Genomic DNA, 23,435 nt, shown 5'->3' with positions numbered 1-23,435 from the left:
GTCTGGTGGCTGCTACATGCTGCAGGAATCTACATTACACTGAACATACTTGAATAGGGACTGAGGGAAAGAATTTTGCAGTTTGAATGTGCTCAGTGAAAAAGAAATAAACCTGAGGTTTTGCCTCTGGAAGTGGAGGAGGAGCAGAAATGGGGACCTGCAAGAGTCTGTTATTGATCTGAAGGATCTGGAATTATTCCAAGAGTCTCGGGGTGTCTGCTACCTCTCCTGTGCTTAGCTTGTATATTTTATAAGCAAGATTATATCACAGAAACACTATCTATAACTTCTTCCAACAAGGAAACAGAGCCAGATGTTTCTTACTGTTTGGGAAATGGAAAATAAATCATTTACAGCTGTAAATACTTTGAGCTTTCTATAGCTTAGAAATGTTTCCCTTCAGAAAGAAGCTTGGAGTAAAGGGATAGGGACTGTAGACTATACCACTGTATACCACTATGCGATATTTTGCTGTAAGTAGGTTCAAATATGTAATTTTTGCATCATTTAATGTGTCATTTTAATACTTACAAATTGCTTTACCACTGTTTCTGATCTCTGGTTGGTTCCAGATGTCTACAAGTCAAACACTATTGCATTGCTGGATGTCCCATCTTGTTGATTGTAAAGGCAGACTATGAATGACGTAAATAAATAAATCGCTATGGTCAGCCAACTGTCACTGCCATCATGAGGCCAGAACAAGCAGTGAGTAATGATACATTTGATTTAGAGTTAGTAAACCAAGCTATTATAGGGTTGCCGTCCTCCAGGAGGGGACTGGAGATCTCCTGGAATAACAACTGATCTTTAGACAACAGATATCTGATTCCCTGGAGAGAATGGCTGCTTTGGAAAGTGGACAGCATAGCATTATATCCTGCTATGGTCCCTCCCTTCCACAACCCCACCCTTCCGAGGCTGTACTCGCCAATCTCCAGGAAATTCCCAACCTGGAGCTGGCGACCCTAGAGGAAAACAACATCATCATCATCATCATCAACAACAACAACAACAACATTCAATTTATATACTGCCCTTCAGGACAACTTAACATTCACTCAAAGCGGTTTACAACATAGGTTATATTATCCCCACAACAATCACCCTGTGAGGTGGCTTGGGCTGAGAGAGCTGTGCCTGTGACTGACCCAAGGTCACCCAACTGGCTTCAAGTGGAGTGACCTCCCCAAGCCCAGTCCTGAACCTTGGAGTCCCTTGGCAATCCCAATGATGTCACTGGAGCTTAAGAGTTTCTGACCTCCATAAGCCTTGCATCACTCTATGAGCCCTTTACCTCCCCCAGGTACTCTCCCCAGATCCATTACAATAGGTTTGGCTGCAGCAGCAGCAACATGGAGTACTGGGGATCCTTTGTCCCCTTCTCCCCCAGAACCTTAACATTGCTGTGACCAGCTTCTAGGTGTGCCAAGGTAGCTAGGAAATGTAGTTCTCTGTGTGGTTGACTTCTTACATTCAAATGCCCTGGAGTAGAGGGAGGCCTGCAGTTAAATAAGTGGCTGCCTGAGGGAGGATGAGGAGGGAAAGACAAAGAGGAGCAGGAGGAGGGACGAGTCATTCTTCTGCATCCCATGTTACAAAGCAAACTAGATGAACATTATCATGGGATTGGAGGCCCACATTATGAGCCATCAAAGTTTGTATTCTGAGCCTATTAGAAACTTCAACAGCATCATTAATGGTGAATTAGCAGATGTTGAACAGCAAATACTCTTTAATCAATGCAGGCCAAAAGTACACAGAACAGCGGCAGCTCAGGATAACATTGCATCAAATGACATCCACTGAGCCACATTTGGGAACCAATTTTTGAACACAAAATTCACATTTATAGTTTCATTTTGAACAGTTTATACATTCAAAAAAAGTCCAGTAGCACCTTCAAGACTAACCAATTTTATTGTAGCATAAGCTTTCGAGAATCAAGTTCTCTTCGTCAGATGCATGGTACAGAAACTGGTCAAATATAGAAGAGGAGGGGAGGAGAGAGAAGATGCAGTTAGGGGGGGAGAGAGGGAGGGTGCAATCAAAACATTCCTTTGCTAGTAAATGTAAACATCTCCTTTTGGTCTGTACCATGCATCTGACGAAGAGAACTTGATTCTCAAAAGCTTATGCTACAATAAAATTGGTTAGTCTTAAAGGTGCTACTGGACTCTTTATGATTTTGCTACTACAGACTAACACGGCTAACTGGAGTTTATACATTGTCTTTTTGTCTACAAAAATAACACACTCAGGGGTCCAGTCTTCTTTTCCCAGTTGTTGCTTACATATTTTGCAGGCTGAAGCTACAGTTTTACACCTATGGCTGCCATTCAATTGCACATGCGTTTTGTACTAGAATCTGGAATGGGGGTGGAGGAGTGCCACTTCCCCCTTTCTGCATATGTCTAGGGCATGCAGCTCCTCTATTTTTTAAATGCTGAGGAGGTCTGATCATGGCTCTCCAAATCTCATCTAGTTAGATCCTCGGTTCCCAAGTTACATGAAGAATGTGGAACAGTTATAATCGTGGATCCTTTAGAATAAGAGTCCTTTGTCTCTTTTATTTCCTTCTTTTATTTCAGAGGGTTCCCCATTTCTGAAGGTGCTGCTGCCCTGTGAATCCCATTGCTTTGTGCATCCCCCCCCCCCGAACTGTTAGAGAAAGGATCACCGCTTAGGAGTACAGGGAAGCTCTGGCTATTACTTCCTTGCAAAGTACCATGCCATACCATACCACAGGGGGTCCCTTTTTTAGTCCTAATTAACAGTGCATGATGTTAATCGTATCTTTTGCTGAATGATTAACATGTTTCAAGTCCCATTAAGAATGGTTATGACAGGAAGAGGCAGGCAGCTGTCGCGAGTAATTACCATATACTTGAATAAGCCTGTAATCCAGGGCTGGCTGGAGCAGGGAGGGAGAGGATAGGGAGGAGAGGAAAATGGAAGGAGTGTCTGGTTGTGGCAAGGGCTTGATAGAGCACATCCTGGAACTGATCGATGTTGTACAGACCATCCTTTGACACAGCTGATAGTGCCGGAGACACTGAGTAACCAGAGGTGAGATGGATGATGCCAGAGGATGAATAATATTTGCATATGCTGCAGCTTGGGCCGTGACTGGGGACCACAAAATTAGGGATGTTCGAACAAAATGTACTGTGTGGCCAACAACAACTCTGTTACAAAGTGTGAAAATGTTGCACGTGCCATCTATAGACAAAGGCCTATGTAGTAGAATTTTGGATGAGCTTGGTCCTCTGGTATTCTCTGTCATGGGATGAAAGTGCTTTTAATTATCTGTAGCGCTTCTAGGAAAGTTACTGGTAAGATGAAAATAAGCTTCTTGCTATTCATCTTACTTAACTTCACAAGTGATCTGGAAACCTGTGTGTTCCTTCTGGATCACAAAAAAACCCTATGATGTGTGGCTTACTATGTCTTCTTAGTGAAGCAGTACTGTGTGTCTTTGGGAGCTATTGGCTCACAAAATATGGCTCTGTTTGAAAAAGAGACAACATAGTACCTTACAGTAGTGGGCAAATGAGGATAAGCTTAGCAACTCTAAGCAGAACACACCCACACAAACACGCACAAATAGTTTAGTGTTCAGGCATCAAGGCAGCATGAACAAACTCTGCTTAAGTCAAATGTGGAGCAAGGCATTTGAGCTCCCATTGAGGTAATGTGAAGCACAGCAAGTTAAAACAAATGGTTGTGTAGATGGGTTCCCATCCCCTGTTGGGCTTCTTGGAGGGTTAATGGTGCAAGATCCAGGGCATTCTGTCACCAGAAAACAGGGTGTTCCATTGTTAGGTGAAGGCCTGTTTCTGACCATAAATGACCCACCATTGTTTGTTCCCCTTTATCTCAAGTACTTTCATCTGTCTGTGAGAACATGTGATCAGTGTTCAAGTGGCTCAGAAGCTGCAGAGAAGTATTTTTAACTGGAATATGGATTCATAGTTTCACATTAGAAACTGATGTGCTAATACTTCTGTAATTTTCGGGTGAGAAAATGCCCAAAGTCCTGCTCCTCCACTTGAAATCAATCTAAAAGGTGACTGAAAGAATTGGCTGTGCTAGATACTTTTGTGGCCATTGCTATCATTTTTCTGACAAGCACATCTTTTTGCCTCTATGGAGGTAACCTCTTCATCTCATGTTGGTAAATGACCAGTTTCTTTTCTTCCCTACATTTTCAGGCAATAATTTCCTTTGTATTTTATCTCCCAGGAATTACAGCATTTTATTTTCTCAGTGCATCTGTTCCACATTGGGCATGGCCTCATCGAATACTTTTTGCAAGGGACAGAGCTGGGCTTTTTAAAAGTCCCTGAGTTGCTCACTCTGACTCTGGTATAATGTTGAAATTTTGAAAAACTGAAATACTGCAGCCAGTACTGTAAAACAAGTTCACGACCATGGCTAAGCCTATACTTTCCTCAGAAACAGAACATAGAACTCAGTGCTGTGTCTTTTTTTGTTGCAGATCGTGAACGGATTGGCCAGGACTCTGCCTATGAGCAGGAGGGGAAGGTGCAGTTTGTCATCGATGCTGTCTATGCAATGGGCCACGCACTACACAACATGCACAAGAACTTGTGCCCTGGGAAGATTGGCCTCTGCCCCAAGATGGATCCAGTAGATGGTGCAGAGCTGCTCAAGTACATCCGTAGTGTCAATTTCTCAGGTCTGTCCAAATGGGTGGGATTGTCCTTAAAGTTAGATTATAATTTGTAAGGGGAGGATTTCTGCTATAGTGCTGTATTATTGGAGCTCCCTGGGGTATCACAGCATCCTCTCCTCGGGTAAAGGTTTCTCTCACTGTCTCTCTCGCTGAAGGAAACATCTCAGACTTTGCAGGGCTTTCTGAAAAAGACAGTTCATGTACAAAATTGGAATTACAAAACTATTTGTGTGTGTATCTAAGTAATATATAGGTTACTAGGCATCCAGGATTTTATAGCACTGCCCATATAGATTGATCAGGGAGGACCAGGCCAACTCAGAACCAAACTTACATGTTCCTGAAGTCCTGTTATAATTCTGTCCACATAAACAACTCCCTTACTCTGTTTCCATTTTTGCTCCTTTTTAGTAGAATATATTTTCTCTCACATGATTAGTGATTCTTTAACATCTTCCAGAAACTCATCACTTCCTCACATTATATCTCTTTAATATGCATTTTCTGTTCCTTCTTTCTTATTACATCTATTTATCTCCCCTCTGCAATCTCCTCACAATCTATCTCTCTTATTTATTCCTTCTCCATCATGTTGTTTGATTTTCCTGCTTTCTTCTGTTATAGGGATTTATTTATGCAATTTGTTTGATTTTGTTTTAAGATAAACTTTTTTGGGGGGAAACAGCAAAAATCCTTGGTTTGAGGCAACTTGTTAAATAAATCACTGTAATTAAAGATTTCATAGTACTTCTCATCTGATCACACCCCTCTCTGAATAAATACATTCTGATGGGATTGAAATATCTTCATAGTATGCTCAAGTGTCCCTTTGTAGTTAGCTAATGGGATATCTTCTCTTAACTGACCTGACTTTCAAATGGGTTATGCTTTAGGATACCCCTAAGTACTAATTTAATTTTTTATTGTTTAAACTCTGCCTACCTCCACCAGTTTTAGCAAGGTGTGGATATATTCTGGGTGTTTTGGTATGTAGAAGGACTTCATTTTACTGTTGTTGTTTTTTTGGAAAATTTATGAAAAATGGTAATGGGGCAACTTGGTGAGATGTAGCCTGATCCTGAATACATGTCAGGGCATTGTAATGTTAGAATTTGCTCCCATAGAGAAGTCCACTGAGATCAAACTGCTAATCGTCTTATGCCGATGTACAAGTGACAAACACGAGCAGCATATTAGAGAGCTCTATGGGATAGCTGTGTTCAGTTTTCCAACACTGCTCAAACATTCCAAGCCCCTCTCATATATGGGCAAAGTTTGGAAAGAGCTATCAAGATCCAGAATGTTAAAATCCTGATGGGGATTGCTTCCTGCTTCTGTTCATCCTGTTAGGGAAGGATAAGCCCCTGTTTTCTGGGTGGATAGGCCTCCGTTCTCCTACAAAAGAGGGAAGGGGAAGACAGCTCTCATCCTACTGAAGAGCTATATCCATAGAACTTTGTTCTATACTGTGCTTGTCTTTTCTTGTAGGGAGGAAACTGACCTCTCTGCACTCTGATTTGTTTCTGCCTCCAGTTTTAGAATAATCCCAGCATACTTTGAATCTATTTGGTGCAGTTCTAAGAATAGCATAACCCCTGTTTGCATTGCCAGCCCAAGGAAAAGAACAGAGAACTCTGGGACACAGCCCAAGGGGGAGGGCAAATGAAACTGTCCCCAATGTCTGTCCACTTGTTTCTGGGCACTGAACAGCTGGTGCAAGCCTTCTGATCAAGCGCTGATTGCTCTTGAACTGAAGAGTTGTGTGGTGCTCCCCCTCCTTGCCAGGCTGCATCTCTCAGCAGTCCTCTGTGACTGTCCCCTTTGCACATGAATGGCAGGGATGTCAATGCTAATCACTGTCTGTGTACATCAAGGGTAATGAGCTGTCTGCAAAGGCATTCAGAACTGGAATGGGAAAGGCAGCCGTCCTGCCTCTCAGCTTGCCTTTGAGCCTGCTTGGGTCTGTGTGTGACTGTAGGTGTTGTTGAGGGGAGCAAGTCATCCTAACAGAGCTTGGGGAGAGCAGCTGGACTCCTCTTCCGCTCACTCAGGAGTTAGACTGCCTGCCATTGACTGTGGACCATAGATATTGGCAGAGAGATCTTTGCTGAGCACAACCTCTGATCCTACATCCAGAAACTGTGCAGTGGATTAAACAATGTGTTCCATCTGCAGCTGCTTTCCAGGCTCACTGTCAGAATTGTGGCAGGGAGATTCTTGAGCATTTACACAAGGAAGTGTTGCCACCTTTTGAACCTGTAGTTGAGCTTTTAACAATAGTTTGTTCTGCAATGATCTTTATCGCTCTGCTCTGAAAAGCTTCACCTTCTAATCCCTAGAGGACAAACCTTGTTAAAGGCCAGGGAACCCTTCAAAATATTTGCAACCTTAGCAGCAGGCCTGCGGAACTTTTGACCCAGCTAACTATCAAGTATCATGAAGCCTATCAAGTGCTAGATGCCCTTTCCTCCTATTTTGGCAACCTCAATCAGGCAGCAAACAGAGGTAGTTTAAGTACATAATAAGAATGCTGCTGGATCAGACCGAAGTTCCATTTAGATATTGTGGCTAGTAGCTGTCAACCGGATGGTGGAATAGCATAGAACAGTCCAATCTCATCAGATCTTGGAAGCAGGGATCCCATTCCCTTGGTGTGGGTGGGGGATTCCCTGCTCCCAGCCTCTGCTCCCTGCCACTGCTTACCTGGCTGGCAGGAGGGAAAAGGTGGGGTAATGGGCCTAGGAGCTCCAGAGGACTTCCCTGTTACACTGGGAATGACATCATTCCTGGTGCGACAAGAAGTCCTCTGGAGCTCATGCATGCTTTGCGCACACATGAGGTAAGTTCCCCTTGTGTATGCCCTCCCACAACCTCCCCATCCAGTTTGGACCACAGGGAACCTGGCAACCCTAGGGAAGCTAAGTAGGGTCAATACTTGGATGGGAGACCACCAAGGAAGACTGGAGTTTCTCTGCAGAGGAAGGCCCTGGCAAACCACCTCTTCTCCTCACTTGCCTTGAAAAAACCCTTGCTGTGGTTGCCATAAATTGGTTGCAGCTGGATGGTGTGTGTGCACAGAGCTGTCAACAGACCTATCCACCATCAATTTGTCTAATCTCTTTTAAAAGCAATCAGAAGTCAATGATCTCCTCCATGCCCTGTGGTAACAAATTTGATGTTAGATACATGTTGCCTGAAGAATGGCTTTTCTTTCATCTTTCTTGAATCTACTGTTCATTGATTGAACTGGGTCACCCAATGTTCTAGTACTATTAGAGAAGTGGCAGGGGGTAGGGTTCAAACACTACAGTCTTTCCTCATAGATTTATTGTATTCCTGGAGGGCTGCCATACATGGCTGGTGAGCTGTTTTGACTTGAGGGGTCACAAGTTGTACAGGCCTGATGTTCAGTTTCACACATCACTCACAAGAGCTGTCTTAGCTACCTTCTTCCACTTCTGTGTCTTTGAAGAGGTCTTCCGTAAATCCTAACCTACCTTACAAGGTTGTTGTGAACATAAAAAAGGGAAGGGAGAACTATGTACACTGTCCTGGGCCGTTTCCAGATGGCTTACCTGCACCCGGGACGTTGCGCCATGTTTCAGATCGTGCCGGGGAAAACGTGAAATATCGCGATGTCGTGCAAACCTCGCACGAGAAAACACGATATTTCGCGTTTTCCCCGGCACGATCTGAAACATGGCGTGATGTCCCGGGTGCAGGTAAGTCATCTGGAAACGGCCCTGATCTTTTTGGAAGAAAGGCAGGATCAAAATATATGGGTGAGTGTGGGGAGGGAGACTAAATAGTGCTTCCCAGTTCAGTGGAAGTTGGCTTGTGACCTTCTGGATAAACTATGTAGGGTGGAAAGGAGAGGTTCAATCACACACAGAGGTTCCTCTGGTTATGCAGCAGCATCATTCTTAGCACCTACTCTGAACCCAGACAATTTCCAGCCTTGCAACTTCATGAAGTGCATGTTCTCCTAGCTCTATATAAATGTGTTCTTGTTTTCAATCATGAGGACTGTGGTTGAATACTGAGAGGGAATTACCACTCTTGGTGAATGAATGATGCAGCCTCATATGTATTATCAACATGTATGGATTCAGTGCTCAGTGGCTTCAAAGAGAAGAATATACTTGGACATCCAGCACAGGTATAACAATACTCAGGCAGATAAGGAGCGAGAGGGAAGGAGGGCTGCCTCGTGTCTTTTGGAGCTGATGGGGTGAATAACAAGGGGAAAGGAAAGGTCCCTCTCTCTGTCCCATTTGCAGTTTGTCCCTAACACCTTATGTAACCCTATCACGAACTTCTTTTTCCTTTGTTCTGCTGCCTAAAAGAAACTTCACCATATTCACACGGTTGGTGCCTAAGATTTTAACCGATAACGTTTGAGTTTAGCTTTATGCTCTTTGTGTCTGTTGAGTGTCTCTTGTTTTGTATTTAGAATATTCAGAAATGTGTGTATGCTTTTTATACATGTCACCCCAAAACAATTTCAGCCTCTCTCGCCTTTTATATGCCACTTTTGAATGTTAATGTCAGAGAGAATTTGGTGAGGAAATTGAATGTGTACTGGAGGTTTTACTTTGGGATTTGGAGATGAATTAAAATAAATACAATTTAACCCTCAGGCTTACAAACAGTAAGGCTGTTTGTAAGCCTGAGTGTTAGATTGGATTTGACTGAACCACACCTAGCCTGGTGGGCTTCTAGTCTCTAGTCCAGCACATATATTTAATTCTATGTATTGTCACAGAAGCTAGAAGACCAGTGCTTTATTTTTTATTTGCCCACGGAAAAGAAATAATTTTTAAATATTTCAGACAAGGCTATGAGCTAGATTCTCATTGCAATAGAGCTAACTTGATTCACTGGCTGTGCAGCTGACCTCTCAAATTCAGTAGAGAGGAAGCAACTTAACTGAGGTACAGATCTGGCCCTATGTCCTCAGTGGAAACATTTCTGTATACAGCAGCTAAGTGTATCTCTCTGCCTCTCAATCTTTCTTCCCACTAAGACAAGGAGGACAATTTTAATTTCCCACTCGGGCAGTTCTGCAAGTCTAGTTCACTTACCTAACTGTGTTTACTGGGAAGTTTCTGGGGTCACATAAAGTAGGCTCAAAACAACTTTGCCCTATCGGGGTATGATCCAGTTTAAACATGTTTAAGGCCTATTGATTTTAGTGGGAGAATTAAGTACCCGATCTGCCACGCTTAGCCACTGAAATCAGTAGGACTTAACATGTGCTTAAGATTACTCTCAGGTTTCACACTGATTTTATGCAAGTGAGTGAGAGAGAGAACTTCCCTGGGAGATCAGATACGCAGCCCATGCTAGCAGTGCTTTTCTTTCTCAGGCAAAATGCTTTGTGCCTTGCAGGAATTGCTGGGACCCCTGTGACGTTCAATGAGAATGGAGACGCTCCAGGCCGCTATGACATCTATCAGTACCAGATCAAGAATGCCACTCCTGAGTACAAAGTTATTGGGCATTGGGCTGATCACTTGAATTTAAAAGTAAGCAAGCTCTTAACCTGAGTATTGGTTGTCTTTGTGGAGACCAAAGCTGAAGTTCCTGTGTTTTCATAGAAACACAACTGGGCTCACATGAGACTCCAGTTGTACCTACTTGTACTAGTTGTATCCAATCAAAATGGGATTGGTTTTGATTTAACCTGTTTGTACAAAGGCTCTGTAAAGATCATACAGGATGGTATTTAAAAATATATATATTACTGGTTGCTCTCTGATTCTTTTGGTGCTGTGGTAACAAATGCAAGCCAGAACTGGAGGCTCAAGAGAAATAAAGAGCGTAAAAGTATTTTACTTGGCAAGTTGATGCATATTAACTTTATTCACAAAGGGACTTAAGAATACCATTTCAACAGAAAAGAATTAAGAACATATTAAACATTCTCAGTAAATGTAATAGAACTTAAAGTGCTGAACCATGATTGGGCTCTTCCCTAACTATTCTACAAAGTTAAATTTTAAAAGCATTTTTTGAATTTTGAAATTTGAAAAAAAATTTAAAAATTGATTTTTTTTAAAAAAAAATAATAATCTGTTAAAAATTGAAATCAAAATTTGAAAATGTTTAACATTCAAAAAACCCAATTGAAACCCTAATTCTGAAATGTTATGAACAATCTGAATTTGTGCAAAATTTCATTTCACTTCTAATTAAAGAACATTGACTGAGCTATGTGTGCACATCTCACAACAACAACAAATGCTTTTCAGGAGGGACAGAGTAAATAGGCCAATACTGGCTGCCAGTTTGTAATAACAGTGGAGGGGTAAGAATTGCAAACAGACTATGCCGTTTGAAATAAAAGTGGGTGGCTGAAGGCATGATTAGAATATTTATTTTAGGTATTTACTTAGAATACTTGTACCTCATGTTTCCAAACTCTTGCCCAAGGTAGCCAGAAAAGGGAAACAAAGTTATTTCAGTTAATTTGAAACAAATACTAGATACTAAAATGATCAGAAATGAAAACAACAGTCAGTAAAATCAGAAGCACAACAAATTATTCACAAACAGAGGGCAGCTGTAGAGAGTGGGGTAAAAATAGCAGAAGACTGGGTTTAATAAATACCCAATGGGGGATTAATTTAAAAACTTGATGAAGAAAAATGCTTTCGTCTGGCATCTAATACCCAATAAAATAGGCTCCAGAATAGCTTCAGGAGGAAAAAAAAAACTTCATCCAGGGAGCCACTACTGAGCAGCCCTGTCCCTGGTTACCACTCACCTTGCTCTGAGTATGGGCTCTGAGAACAGGGTTTGCTCTGATCATCTTAGTAGGTGGGATCCTGCTAATTAAGCTGGTATAGCTTAATAAATTCACTTTGGAGCTGAAGCTGATTAGTAGGAAATCTTGCAAGGAATATTGCAGAACAAGAAGAGCCTACATCAGGGTTAGTGGGGGTACTGCAGAGCTGAAGGAGGAGAGATGCTGCAGACCAGCAAAGGTGAGAGATTGTAGTTACCAGGGCTATTACTAAACTGAAGAGAACTGCACCAGAGTGGATTATAAGCAGCCATTCTAGCAAAGTTAGTGGTACGTGCTGGTCTGGTCCAGCCCTCGCTCCTACTATGCTAAGTTCATGTTGGTTAGTGAGATTCTATTTCTGCTGCAGATGGAGCGCCTGCATTGGCCTGGAGGAGGCAACCAGGTGCCCACCTCAATCTGCAGCCAGCCATGCAAGCCAGGTGAAAGGAAGAAGTTGGTGAAAGGTATCCCATGCTGTTGGCATTGTGAGCGCTGTGATGGATACCAGTATCAGCACGATGAGTTTCACTGCAAGGTGTGCCGCTTCAACGAGCGCCCCAACGAGAACCACACTGGCTGCATCCCCATCCCCATCGTCAAGCTGGAGTGGAGCTCCCCTTGGGCTGTGGTGCCAGTTTTCATTGCCATTGTGGGCATCATTGCCACTCTCTTTGTGGTGGTGACATTTGTGCGCTACAATGACACGCCCATTGTCAAGGCCTCAGGGCGAGAGCTCAGCTACGTGCTGCTGACGGGCATCTTCCTCTGCTATGCCACCACCTTCCTCATGATTGCAGGCCCTGACTTGGGCACCTGCTCCCTGCGGCGTGTCTTCTTGGGGCTGGGCATGAGCATCAGCTATGCTGCCTTGCTGACTAAAACCAACCGCATCTACCGCATCTTTGAGCAGGGCAAGAAGTCAGTCAGTGCCCCACGCTTTATCAGTCCTGCTTCCCAGCTGGTCATCACCTTCAGTCTCATCTCTCTGCAGCTCATGGGGGTCTGCATCTGGTTCATTGTGGATCCCTCACACTCTGTCATCGACTATGAGGACCAGCGGACTACAGACCCCCGTTTTGCCCGGGGAGTCCTCAAGTGTGACATTTCTGACCTCTCCCTCATCTGTTTGCTTGGGTACAGCATGCTGCTCATGGTGACCTGCACTGTGTATGCTATAAAGACCCGAGGGGTTCCTGAGACCTTTAATGAAGCCAAGCCCATTGGGTTCACCATGTACACTACCTGCATCGTCTGGTTAGCCTTCATTCCCATCTTCTTTGGGACATCACAGTCAGCAGAGAAGGTAATGGAAGTGGGGCATGGGGAAAAGGGAGGGGGAATGACTGGCAGGTCTACTGATTTTTTCCCCAGGTATGCATGTGATGAAATATCTCTGGTATGTATGAATTTGCAGGCCATATAGCACTGCTTCTGACACTATTACTTGCTGGTGTTATGATGCAGTAAAAATTGTACTACTGCATGTATTTGGATTTTCCTACTTTTTTTCTACTGCGTTTGGGTTTTCTTGAACACTCTATCTTTTTCTCCTCTGCAGTTTTTCCACCATGTTTTTCTCTCTACTTCCTTATTGTCCCCCACCCCCACTGCTATGTAATTGTGGAATCTTCTGTCTTTTTGTTCTCCTGATCTCACGTCATATGGAGAGCAGGCACTGAAAGCAAATGGAGATTGCCCATAGGCAGGATCTTAGTGTATTCTGTATTTCTGTGCCTACACTGCACAAATGTGAGACTTACTATCTGGTACAGAATGTAACATCTTGAAAATCTCAGCTTTTACTGTTTTAACAAAATCATGTTTCTGGTCCTTATGCTTCAGAGATCAATATGAAAATGCATTGATGTTGCTTTGCAATTCTAAAAAGCCAGAGGGAAACGGGGGGGGGGACTTTTAAGTGGTTTAACAGGGAGCTTCAATGTTTTGCATAAGGAGGAACCCCCCCGCCAAGTAAATCATGCAATAGAAACAAATATATGCAATATGCAGACTTACCCATTACATTCACATCATGATTTGGCAGATAGTGGTATGGAACCAGAATAGCTAGAACATAGTCAGCGTTGAATTAGTAGAGCAGGTCCACATCTGTATGCATCTGTGGAAAACCAGATCAGACTATGCAGAGAAGCCCTGCTCTGCTGCAATAGTCATGCTCAATGCTTGAACATCTACCACCCCTTAAGGCCATTAGGTCCAGGAACAGAAGTTTGCAGCTACTACAGGCAACATGTTGCTTTCAACAGTGTCATTGGTAAAGAAACAGTGTCATTGGTAGAGAAACAAAGAGAAACTCTCTTTGGAGTATCCCCCAATATGCTGCAGATGGGGAAAAAACTTGTTTGGTATTTAGTAAACCTGATCACAGACTGGAGGTGAGTTGTGAATATATAGCATATTTTCCCCCAAAGTGTACAAACTCCATAAAGAACAATGAAAAAAATGGCATTGCTCCTTTGCTGCCCTCATATGTTAAACACTCCTGAACACATCAGGCTGTATTATACTGAATCAGACTATTGTTCTGTCAAGGTCAGTAAAGTCTACTGTGATTGACAGTGGCTTTTCAAAGTCTCGGATAGAAGTACTTCATATCATCTGCTACCTGAGCCTTGTAACAAGAGATTCCAGAGATTGATCTTGGGTCCTTCTCCATGCAAAGCAGATTCTCTGCCACTGAGCCAGAGTCTCTCCATGCTGTTTAGTTAAAGAACTGGCCATCAAACATACTGATTTCCTGCAGTTCCCTCTGGGTCTTAGTGCATTTTCTCCTTACTTCCCTTCAGCCCAGTACTTTGGAAATCATTAAGTACATAGTCACTCTCAGAATGACTCAGGTGACTCAGGTGTTGATCCTATCTTGTGTGGTATCTTCTCTTCTCTACATGACACCCTTTCTGTACATGTGTTTCAGTGTAATATGAATTGATTGCTTGTTTGATACAGGGTAAAAGTGACTGTAGAAGCACAGGGTGCCTTGGGTGGGAAATCCAAATGACATCCTCTCATAAAGGTTTTCTGTACAAGCCTGATGGAAATGAATGAGAGACCTACAAGAGCACTACCATCTTTTTGCACTGACCTATTTTTTCAGCGCTTCCAGTAGAGAAGAACTTTCTAGTGGATATTGCACTGTGTCAGAAATTTCTGTCTCCCGCCCTGCTATCCTTAATGGCACTTCACTCCACTGCTAGAGCTGTGAGAGAAAGCCATCCTGGAAGACAGGGCAAATGCAGACCAAAGCAACACAAAATGGAATATCTTGCAAGGCAAATGTGGTGAAAGAACAGCGCTAGATACAATCTGGCATAGGTATAGCCAACAGAGTGTGGAAGTGCTCCCAGGGGCAGCATGATGCCTTGGGCGATGGTGTCACTTCCCCAAAGTGACCTCATCATGCAGCCTGGGAGCACATGTGCAAAGACATCAACAAAGGTGAGTGCCAATTTTCCCACTTCCCAACTGGAGGGTGAAAGGACCTGGCAACCCTAAACAGTACAGAGTAGTCTAGTCTACACTCCCTATATCTTTTTGAGCTATTTCTTATGACATAGCCATATAATTTAATTTAATTTATTACATTTATATTCCGCCCTCCCTACACCAGCAGGCTCAGGGCAGATCACAATTTACACACAAATTTAAAATTACATCAGATAATTAATATAATTAATATAATTCATACAATTAAAACTACAAATGATAAAACATCCAAAGGTTAAAATACACACACATATACACAGCGGCACGATAAAATAACTATATATATACATACCCTTTAGTCAGCACCAGAGCATTAGGGAATATTCAACAGGTAGAGGATGTTACCAGTGGGGAGGGCACAACCCATACTTAACCTGACAGGGGGAGCTCCGCCTAGCATCAACCATAGGCCAGGTGGAACAGCTCTGTCCTACAGGCCCAGCAGAAAGATAAGTCCTGCTGAGCCCTAGTATCATTAAACAGAGTGTCCACCAGGCTGGGGCCTGCTCAGAAAAAGCCCTGGCCCTGGTCGATGCCAGGTGGGCCTCCCTGGGGCCAGGGACCTTCAACAGATGTTTACCATTAGAGTGAAGAGTCCTCTGGGGTTCATATGGGGAGAGGCGGTCCCGCAGATATGCTGGTCCCAGTCCACATAGGGCTTTATAGGTTAAGACCAAAACCTTGAACCTGATTCGGTGCTCCACTGGTAACCAGTGCAGTTGACACAATACCAGCATTATATGTGCACACCTTGGCATTCCAGTGATAACCCGCACTGCTGCATTCTGCACCAGCTGTAACTGCCGGATCAGGTTCAAGGGAAGCCCAGTGTAGAGCGCGTTACAGTAGTCTAACCTAGAGGTGACCATTGCCTGGACCACTGTAGTCAAGTCGCGGGATGAAAGATAAGGGGCAAGCTGCCTGGTCTGTCAAAGGCAGAAAAAAGAAGACCTGGCAACTGCGGTGACCTGGGCCTCCATGGTCAGGGAGGCATCCAGGATCTGAGTAGAAAGGCCTGTTCATTCATGCACAGTTTGCAGAAAGCCAGGAGAGTAGGGGCGTTCTGGATCTCCTCAGGCAGGCCATTCCACAAGGTGGGGCCTATTAAAGAGAAAGCACATGTACAGGCAGTTGCTGATTTAGCCAACTGCAGGGCGGTATCTGCAGAAAGCCCTGCTGAGACTAGCAAAGCTGCCATGGCAAAACATAGGGAAAGAGTTAGTTTCACAGATATGAAGGGCCATGGCTCTGAAGGGCTTTGAATGTAATAGTCATCATGAATTTGAATTGAGCCCAGAAACTGAGGGGTAGCCAATGGAGTGACTGCAGAATTGGAATGATATGCATACTCTGTTTAGAACCTGAAAGTAAATGGTGTTCTGCACCACTTCAAGTCTCTGCGTTACCTTTGTAGAATGAATTACAGTAGTCTCTAATGGTAGGGCTAGTGTAATTTGAGAGAAGGTATTTTTTGCCGCTGCATTTATTTGCTTTTCTAACAGTAGTGCTGGATCCAATATAACCCCTAAGCTTTCATTGAGTCAGCAAGAGTTAACTGGATCCTATCAAAGGTTGGAAGCACAATATCCTTCAAGATCTCTGCTTTTCCAATCAGCATCCCTTCCGTCTTGTCTGGGTTCAATTTCAATTTGTTTGCTTTCAGCCATTTGACAGCAGCTGGCAAGCAGCTACTCAGTGCCTCTACAGTGTCACCAGTGGATTTGAATAACGAGATACAGAGCTGGGTATCACCTACATACTAATGGCATCCAATTCCATAGCTATGAATGATTTCTCCTAAAGGCATTATATGGAGGTTGAATAACATGGAGGATAAGATTGCAGATGGTGGAACCCCACACTGAGGATAGCTGGTCTCCAATAGCAACATGTTGAGTTTGTCCCATGAGGAATCTCCAAGGCACATCCCCTGATACCTATTCCTGCCTCCAAACACTTCAACAGGAATGCATAGTCTACTGTTAGATCCAGATAGATCCAGGAGGAGCTACAATGAAGCAAGGCCTTTGTCTACATTCAAGCGGAGGTCATTAACTAGAGCTACCTCCATCTCATAGCCTGGCCTAAAACCAGATAGAAAAGGGTCCAAAGCACAAGAGTTGTCCAAGAAGGCCTGGAGTTGGTCAGCTACCGCTATTTCAACCATTTGCCCAGAAAGGGCAGATTAGAGAGAGACTGGGTAGTAATTGGCTACATCATTTTTGTCTAAGGTTTTTAAAGTAGTGGGCAGGCAGATGACTGCCTCTTTTAAAGTAGTGGGCAGATGACTGAGGGAAGGTGCCTTGAACTGAATCGACATCAAGGACTCTTATGTAGTCTTTACAAAATGTTAGTATCCAGGATGGGGTCCAGTGTACAAGTATTGGTTTTCAAAGTAGCTTGAATTCTATCAATATCCATCACTGTAACTGGGTCAAAATGATTCAGAAATAGAACGGATGGTGTGTAAAACATTACTTCTGCTTTGCCTATATTACAGCTGGCATCCAGATCCGAGTGTATTCAAGTTATTTTATCAGCAAAAACCATATACAACTTTTCTTTGTGTAACACAATCCCCTTAACTTACTGGTTTTCTTTAATTTAGATATCAGTTGTTGCTTTTGAATTCTATAATAGTACCAGCCTAAAAATCCTGTGGCAAGAAGTTCCACACATTAACTGTGCATTGGGTCACAAATGTGCCATATTGTTTTTAAGCCTGCTGCCTTCTCATTTCATAAAGTTTCCATGTGTTGAATAATAGTTCAATACTTTTTCTAATCTGGGCTAGAGAATATTTCCAAATTAATCTTATCTAATCATGGTTTCCCAGTGCACAAATACACAGTTTATATGTTTACAGGATTTTTAGGCATGGCACTCAACCATAAATACTTGGTGAATTTTATTCTGATTGCTGTAAGGAAATGTCTTAGAATTTGATCATGGGAGACAGGACACAATAGTTCTACCAGTGAAATGGGTTTGAGGTCCAGGTTCTGGTTAGCCAGGCCCTAGATTATATCTCCGTATTCATGAATGTACCCCAACAACAACAACAATCTTTAATCTGTCTCTCTCTTTCTAACTATAAATGTGAAGAACCAGGGGCTTGGACTGCTGCCTCAGGAAATCAAATACAACCACTTTATTCTCTAGCACTGTACACACATTACAGTGAACACATATACAACCTGCATGTACATGTATAAACTGTTTGTAAGAAAGAGCCAGCACACGTTCTCTTGACAGATGAAACAGGGGACCTGGGTATATGTGGGTTTCAAGAACATGTTCAGCTGTATATGCAATCAATATAACATGAGAATTTTTAAAAATGCGTAAAACAAATCAAGAGTACTGTGTACACAGATTGTACATGTATTCACTGTAACTTGTGAACAGGGCTTTTGTATCCATGTGATGGATCATCAGAAGAAGGAGCTGCTGGACTTCCCTCTGCTCTGCCTTGAGTGCCGCCAGTGCAGCCAGTTAGGTCTCCTGGGTTGATGGATGTCAAAACGGTGGATTAGGGTTCCACCTGGCCCTATGGATACAACGGACTCTGGCCTGATTCTTCTTGTTTGAGTGAAGACCAAGCTGTCCATATCCACTGGCCCACCCAGTGCTTGCTTTTACTACAAACCAGCAGCCCTGTCATGAAAAGCTGTGCAAGCAAACCTGGAAGAGAATTTTCATTTCCTCTTGCCCCCAAATACTTTCACTTAATGTCTGTTTTTCCTGCTTAGCTTATTTTCATTCCCTTACCATGTTGTTTCAGTGAAGTATCCCCTCCCGCACTCTGGTTAATTAGTTAGGACTGCAGTAAACTGTGTGGAAAAGCAGCCTCTCTGGTCTCTGCTGTGTGTATAAAAAGACATTGCCAGCCTCTAGAGCTACCCGGCACCATTCATCAGCACTGTGCTCATTTAGTTCTGAGGATTCCTTCTGCACACTCTGGCCATGCTTGTGTCAGCCCAAGAAATCTGGGTGAGGGAGACAAGGAAGAGCTTCTGCTTATTCATTGAACTGTGTAGTTCCTCATTCGATTACTGTGTTGCTGGGATTTTAATTAACACCTGGGTGTTTTGGCAACAATGAGTTCCTATGACGGATTCTGCTGCAGCGGGAGGGATGGTGCATTGTGCAGCAGCCAGGCTAGCAAACAAAATAATTCCATCATTCTGGTCACAAGCTCTCCAGGGTCTTGTCTTCAGTGGCAGATCAGGTTGTGCTAGAATGTGACCCGGAGGAATCGCATTAGCTAATCCAATGTTAAACACAGCTTGGCAGGCAGTGGAGAAGGGAGCACATTAAGCTTGGTTCACAGCTGGTGCAGATCAGTATAATGCCAGAGACTGTGAGGCCTGCTTGGGCTGTGTTGAGAATCTGTCCCTTCATACTCTATTAGCAATACAAGGGAAAGCATTCTTAGGGGCCCTGAGCATCTTTGACTTAATGACTCTTGACATGTGTATAAATCTATTCTAAATACTGGTTTATTAAGGACCGTGTATGTAGACCATTTATGTATAGCCCATCAGTTTTGGATGCTGCAGAAGCTCTTGTTGTACTGTTGGAGTTTGCAAGGGCTTTCCATTCTCATCTCATTGAAAGGAGTAACAGTGGCACAGCACTAGTTCCTAATGTTTCAGCAGCCTTTTTATTACCATTTTCGACAACAGCCATTATGGAATGTTAGCGTTCTCTTGTTAAAACAGTGACATTTCCAAGTCTTTTTAAAGCTAACCTTATCTTCTAACTTTCTAAGGAAAAATGAGAAAGCTTCCTTCCATTTTTGTGTTTGTACACTGTACATGCCATCCTCAGGAACAGGTTAGACAGCATCCTAGTCACAGTTCCTATCACATTTCTCATTAACTGTATGTCTCATTCAGACAGTGCGTTCAAACCAGTAGCCACCACTGCTGCGCCTCCTCTTTTCCTCATACAAGCTCACAGTCTAGGCCTGCAGCAACCTCTCCCCTATGTATATGGATGCTCAGGTGCCACCAGAGGTCTTTTACCTAGTACCCATAAAGCCTGGCCTGACCCCTTGTTCTAAGCTTCATGGCTGTGCAGAAAACCTCTAAAATGAATTGACACATTCTGGCAAAGATTTAGAAAACACCTGTGTGTATGTCTAAGGCTCCTGCACAGTTCACAATCTCTCCATGTGACCCTTACTTCTACCCATCTCTCCCTCTTATGTATTTCCATAAGCCCTTCTAAGAACCCCAAAGATGGGATATATATTAGCAAAATCTGTTCTATTAGCAGTATCTAGGCCTAACTTGAATTTTCAGCTTACAGTTCGAAGCAGAAGATTAGAATGGTTCCCAGCACATACAGAACAATTTTATTGTGACTTTTTTATTTGGGGCACTAGCTAGCAAATGCACTACTCTCTGAGGGTGTCCTAGACACTCCAACCAAGCAGCAACCCAAATGGTATGATTGGTTTTTCATACTTCAGATATAATGTGCAAAGTTGTAGCAAGCCCTTGCTCTGATGTGCAGGTTCCAGAAATACATATAAATAGTGAATCTCCAGGAAATATTTGTAAGTCCCTGCTTTGTGGATTACACAGGAAGCATGAGAAGACCTAGTCTGGTACTGCTTGAGTTGTAACAGCTGAAATCCATTGCTGGTCCATAATATGACCAGCCCCATGTGATCCAAGAGATTGTGTCCCAGGGTGTACTTTTAGCATTGCTCACACTACTTAATTGGTGTCCCCAAAACACTATTGCCCTAAGTAGTCACTTGTGTTGTGTTGTGTTGTGTTGGGTTGTCTAGCCCAGCTGAAGCAACCCAGAAGAAGCGTCTGACAGGCGCATGCCTGTTGTGGAGACATTGGAATATGGTGGCCGGCCACCCTTATTGCTGATCCTCAGATAATGCCTGTTGGTCACTATAGTCACTGAACTGAAATCCTTTCTGGGATTTAAGGATCATGTGAAAAAGAAATAGAGTTTACTCTTTAACTTTGTAATGCATGTATTGTGAGTTTCTGCTTAGAAGAATGGAATGAAGCAGTCTCAACTGCTCTCTCTGTGTGTATGTGTGCACCCTGGGTTTCTCTTATCATTTAGGAGTGTCATTTTGTGAGCAGTGTGGGTGAGACACAATCTCCAAAAAGAAAAATAGAGTCTGATATAGTAATTATCTGTTTCTCTGAGGTATCTGTGGTATCTCAGTCTCTTTTCTATATTGTCTATGTGACACTTAACAATCTGATGTTTTCAAAAGAGCTTTGCACTAAATATGCCCCTGGTGTGCTCAGCTTTTGCAGATGCACCTGGAGCTCTGGGAAATCTCAGCCATTAGAATTCATGCCACTCAGAGATAGAAGTGTTCAGTGTTTGCTTTTTTAAAAGAGGTCTGCCCTGGAGGCAATTCTGGCCTGGTGCTCCTTTGCCTTTTGTCCTAAATGTGAGGCAGGGACCTGAGGTTACAGCAGCTGTTTCATATGTTACATGTTAGTAAATACTGATTTCTTACAATGTGTATACACAAGAATTCACATTTTAGATGTACTCATAAAACATATATGTACAGTGCAATTCTAAGCAGAGGTACACCCTTCTAAGCCTGTTGATGTCAATAGACTAGGGCCAAGCTATAAGTGACGAATGACACAGGTTGGACACTTGTCAGCTTCCCTCAAGTTTTGATGGGAAATGTAGGCACCTTGGAGGAATGTTGGACAAGTGACAGTTGAAAAGTCCATTGGACAGCAGTTGGAGAGCCAAGCTGTAACTGTGCTTTGGATCATGGCACTAAGCAATAAAGTAAATGCACATCCTGAGGAGGTACAGTGAAGCCTCCCGCCATTAGCATTCCACACCCTGGGAAACTCTTACAGGATGACTCAGCTCAACCCCACCCCTCCTGAGTAGATATAAATGTCCTGACAACATCTTTTCCACACTGTGACACTGAGAGATCTCTGTCTTTTGGTGCTACACCTCTGAAGATGCCAGCCACAGCTGCTGGCGAAACGTCAGGAACTACAATGCCAAGACCATGGCAATACAGCCCGGAAAACCCACAACAACCAACTTGTGTACATCAGGTTGAAATCTTTCTTCCTAAGGAAATGCAAAGAGACTTTTGTGGCTTTCCCCTTCAAAAGGATCTGCCCCCTACAGTTGGAGAAGTAGAACCACTTCTTACTGGGATGATACTTTGTTAGGTGCGGATATCTCACCTCCTGTCCTTGTAAGTGGTTTCAGCTTCTGATCAGTCTCATAGTTCAGAAACAAGCCCAGTGCTAAGACGGTGGTCAACTTAGAATGGCCTGGAAAATTTAAATAAATGTGAGCCTTTAGCAGAATTTCCATTTTGATGAAATAGCAGGGGAGATGCTAACAACAAGAAATGAGGTTTCTTAAGAAATTATTTGAAAAACAAAAGCTCCCCTTAAAGCTAGTTTAATGTGCTCAGCACACTGTGGGTAATAAAGATGGAAATGATAATGACTGTAGATTATGCGCAAGGTTGCTCACCTCCTCACTGCAGCTTGTCGTGGGATAATTTAGGGCTGCCGAAAGCAGGCTGTCAAGTTGCAATTCTACAAGAAGCTTTGCCTCGTTTGGGGGGTTTGTAATATGCAGGGCTCCTCTTCTATTAGGCTGCTAACAAGCTGATTAGAGGCTAGCATAGTAATGCTCCTAGCTCCCTCTGGAGTCCACACAATGGTCCTCCCCATCAAGGACTCCCTCAGCTCTTTGTGCAGCCAACAATCAGGAAAAGACAGCATTGTCAGGGTAGCCAGCAGCCAGTGCACTTCTCGTCCAGGGACATGCAAACTTGCTTAGATTATGAATATGCTTTCTTGACGTAGTTGTTACTCAGCTGCTGTGAAGTTGGGCTTTTTACCATGGTTGATTGTTGCAAACGGAAAACTTTAAAACTAGAATAGCCATTGATTTGCAGTTAAAACTAGGTGGGGCCTGGAGAACGCCCAGAATTACAACTGATCTCCAGATATCCTCAGTTCCCCTGAGAAGGAAAAAAAAATGACTGCTTGAGCGGGTGGACCCTAGGGCATTACATCCCACTGAGGTCCCTCCCCATATTTCACCTCTCTAGGCTCTACCCTCCAATCTTCACAAATTTTCCAGCTCAGGGTTGGCAATCCTATCTGTAATGCATGCATCTTTGTTTTAACATTAGGGCAATGAATGTCCTCCACTTTCTTATCTTTATCACTTGCAAAATATTTTAATGATTTTATACGTCCTGGTGTAAAACTTTCTATAAGACATTTAAAATTGCAACCAATTTTTCATCCAATTCATTTTTGTTTTTGTACTCTCTCACAAGATTGTTCATTGTGTCAAGAAGACTAGTTTAAAAATTGTCAAGGTTTACTCCCCAAGACATACTGCAACAAGCAAAACCATACAAACCGCCCCCCCCAGAAACAAAGT

General features: G+C 43.1%; 1 protein-coding gene across 1 annotated transcript in view; it reads left to right on the top strand.

The window, feature by feature from the left end:
• The window catches only part of GRM4 (glutamate metabotropic receptor 4), a 377,446-nt gene that overhangs the window by 312,054 nt on the left and 41,957 nt on the right, over window positions 1-23,435 (top strand). The window contains exons 6-8 of the mRNA XM_054980417.1: window positions 4,502-4,702; window positions 10,091-10,227; window positions 11,857-12,792. Coding sequence (XP_054836392.1) covers window positions 4,502-4,702; window positions 10,091-10,227; window positions 11,857-12,792 — 1,274 coding nt within the window. The remainder of the gene's footprint in view (window positions 1-4,501; window positions 4,703-10,090; window positions 10,228-11,856; window positions 12,793-23,435) is intronic.

Source organism: Eublepharis macularius, chromosome 5 (assembly GCF_028583425.1).
Source record: "Eublepharis macularius isolate TG4126 chromosome 5, MPM_Emac_v1.0, whole genome shotgun sequence".
Lineage (NCBI taxonomy): Eukaryota > Metazoa > Chordata > Lepidosauria > Squamata > Eublepharidae > Eublepharis > Eublepharis macularius.
The sequence above is the reverse complement of the archived record's forward strand: the minus strand, read 5'-3'. Positions and strand labels throughout refer to the sequence as shown.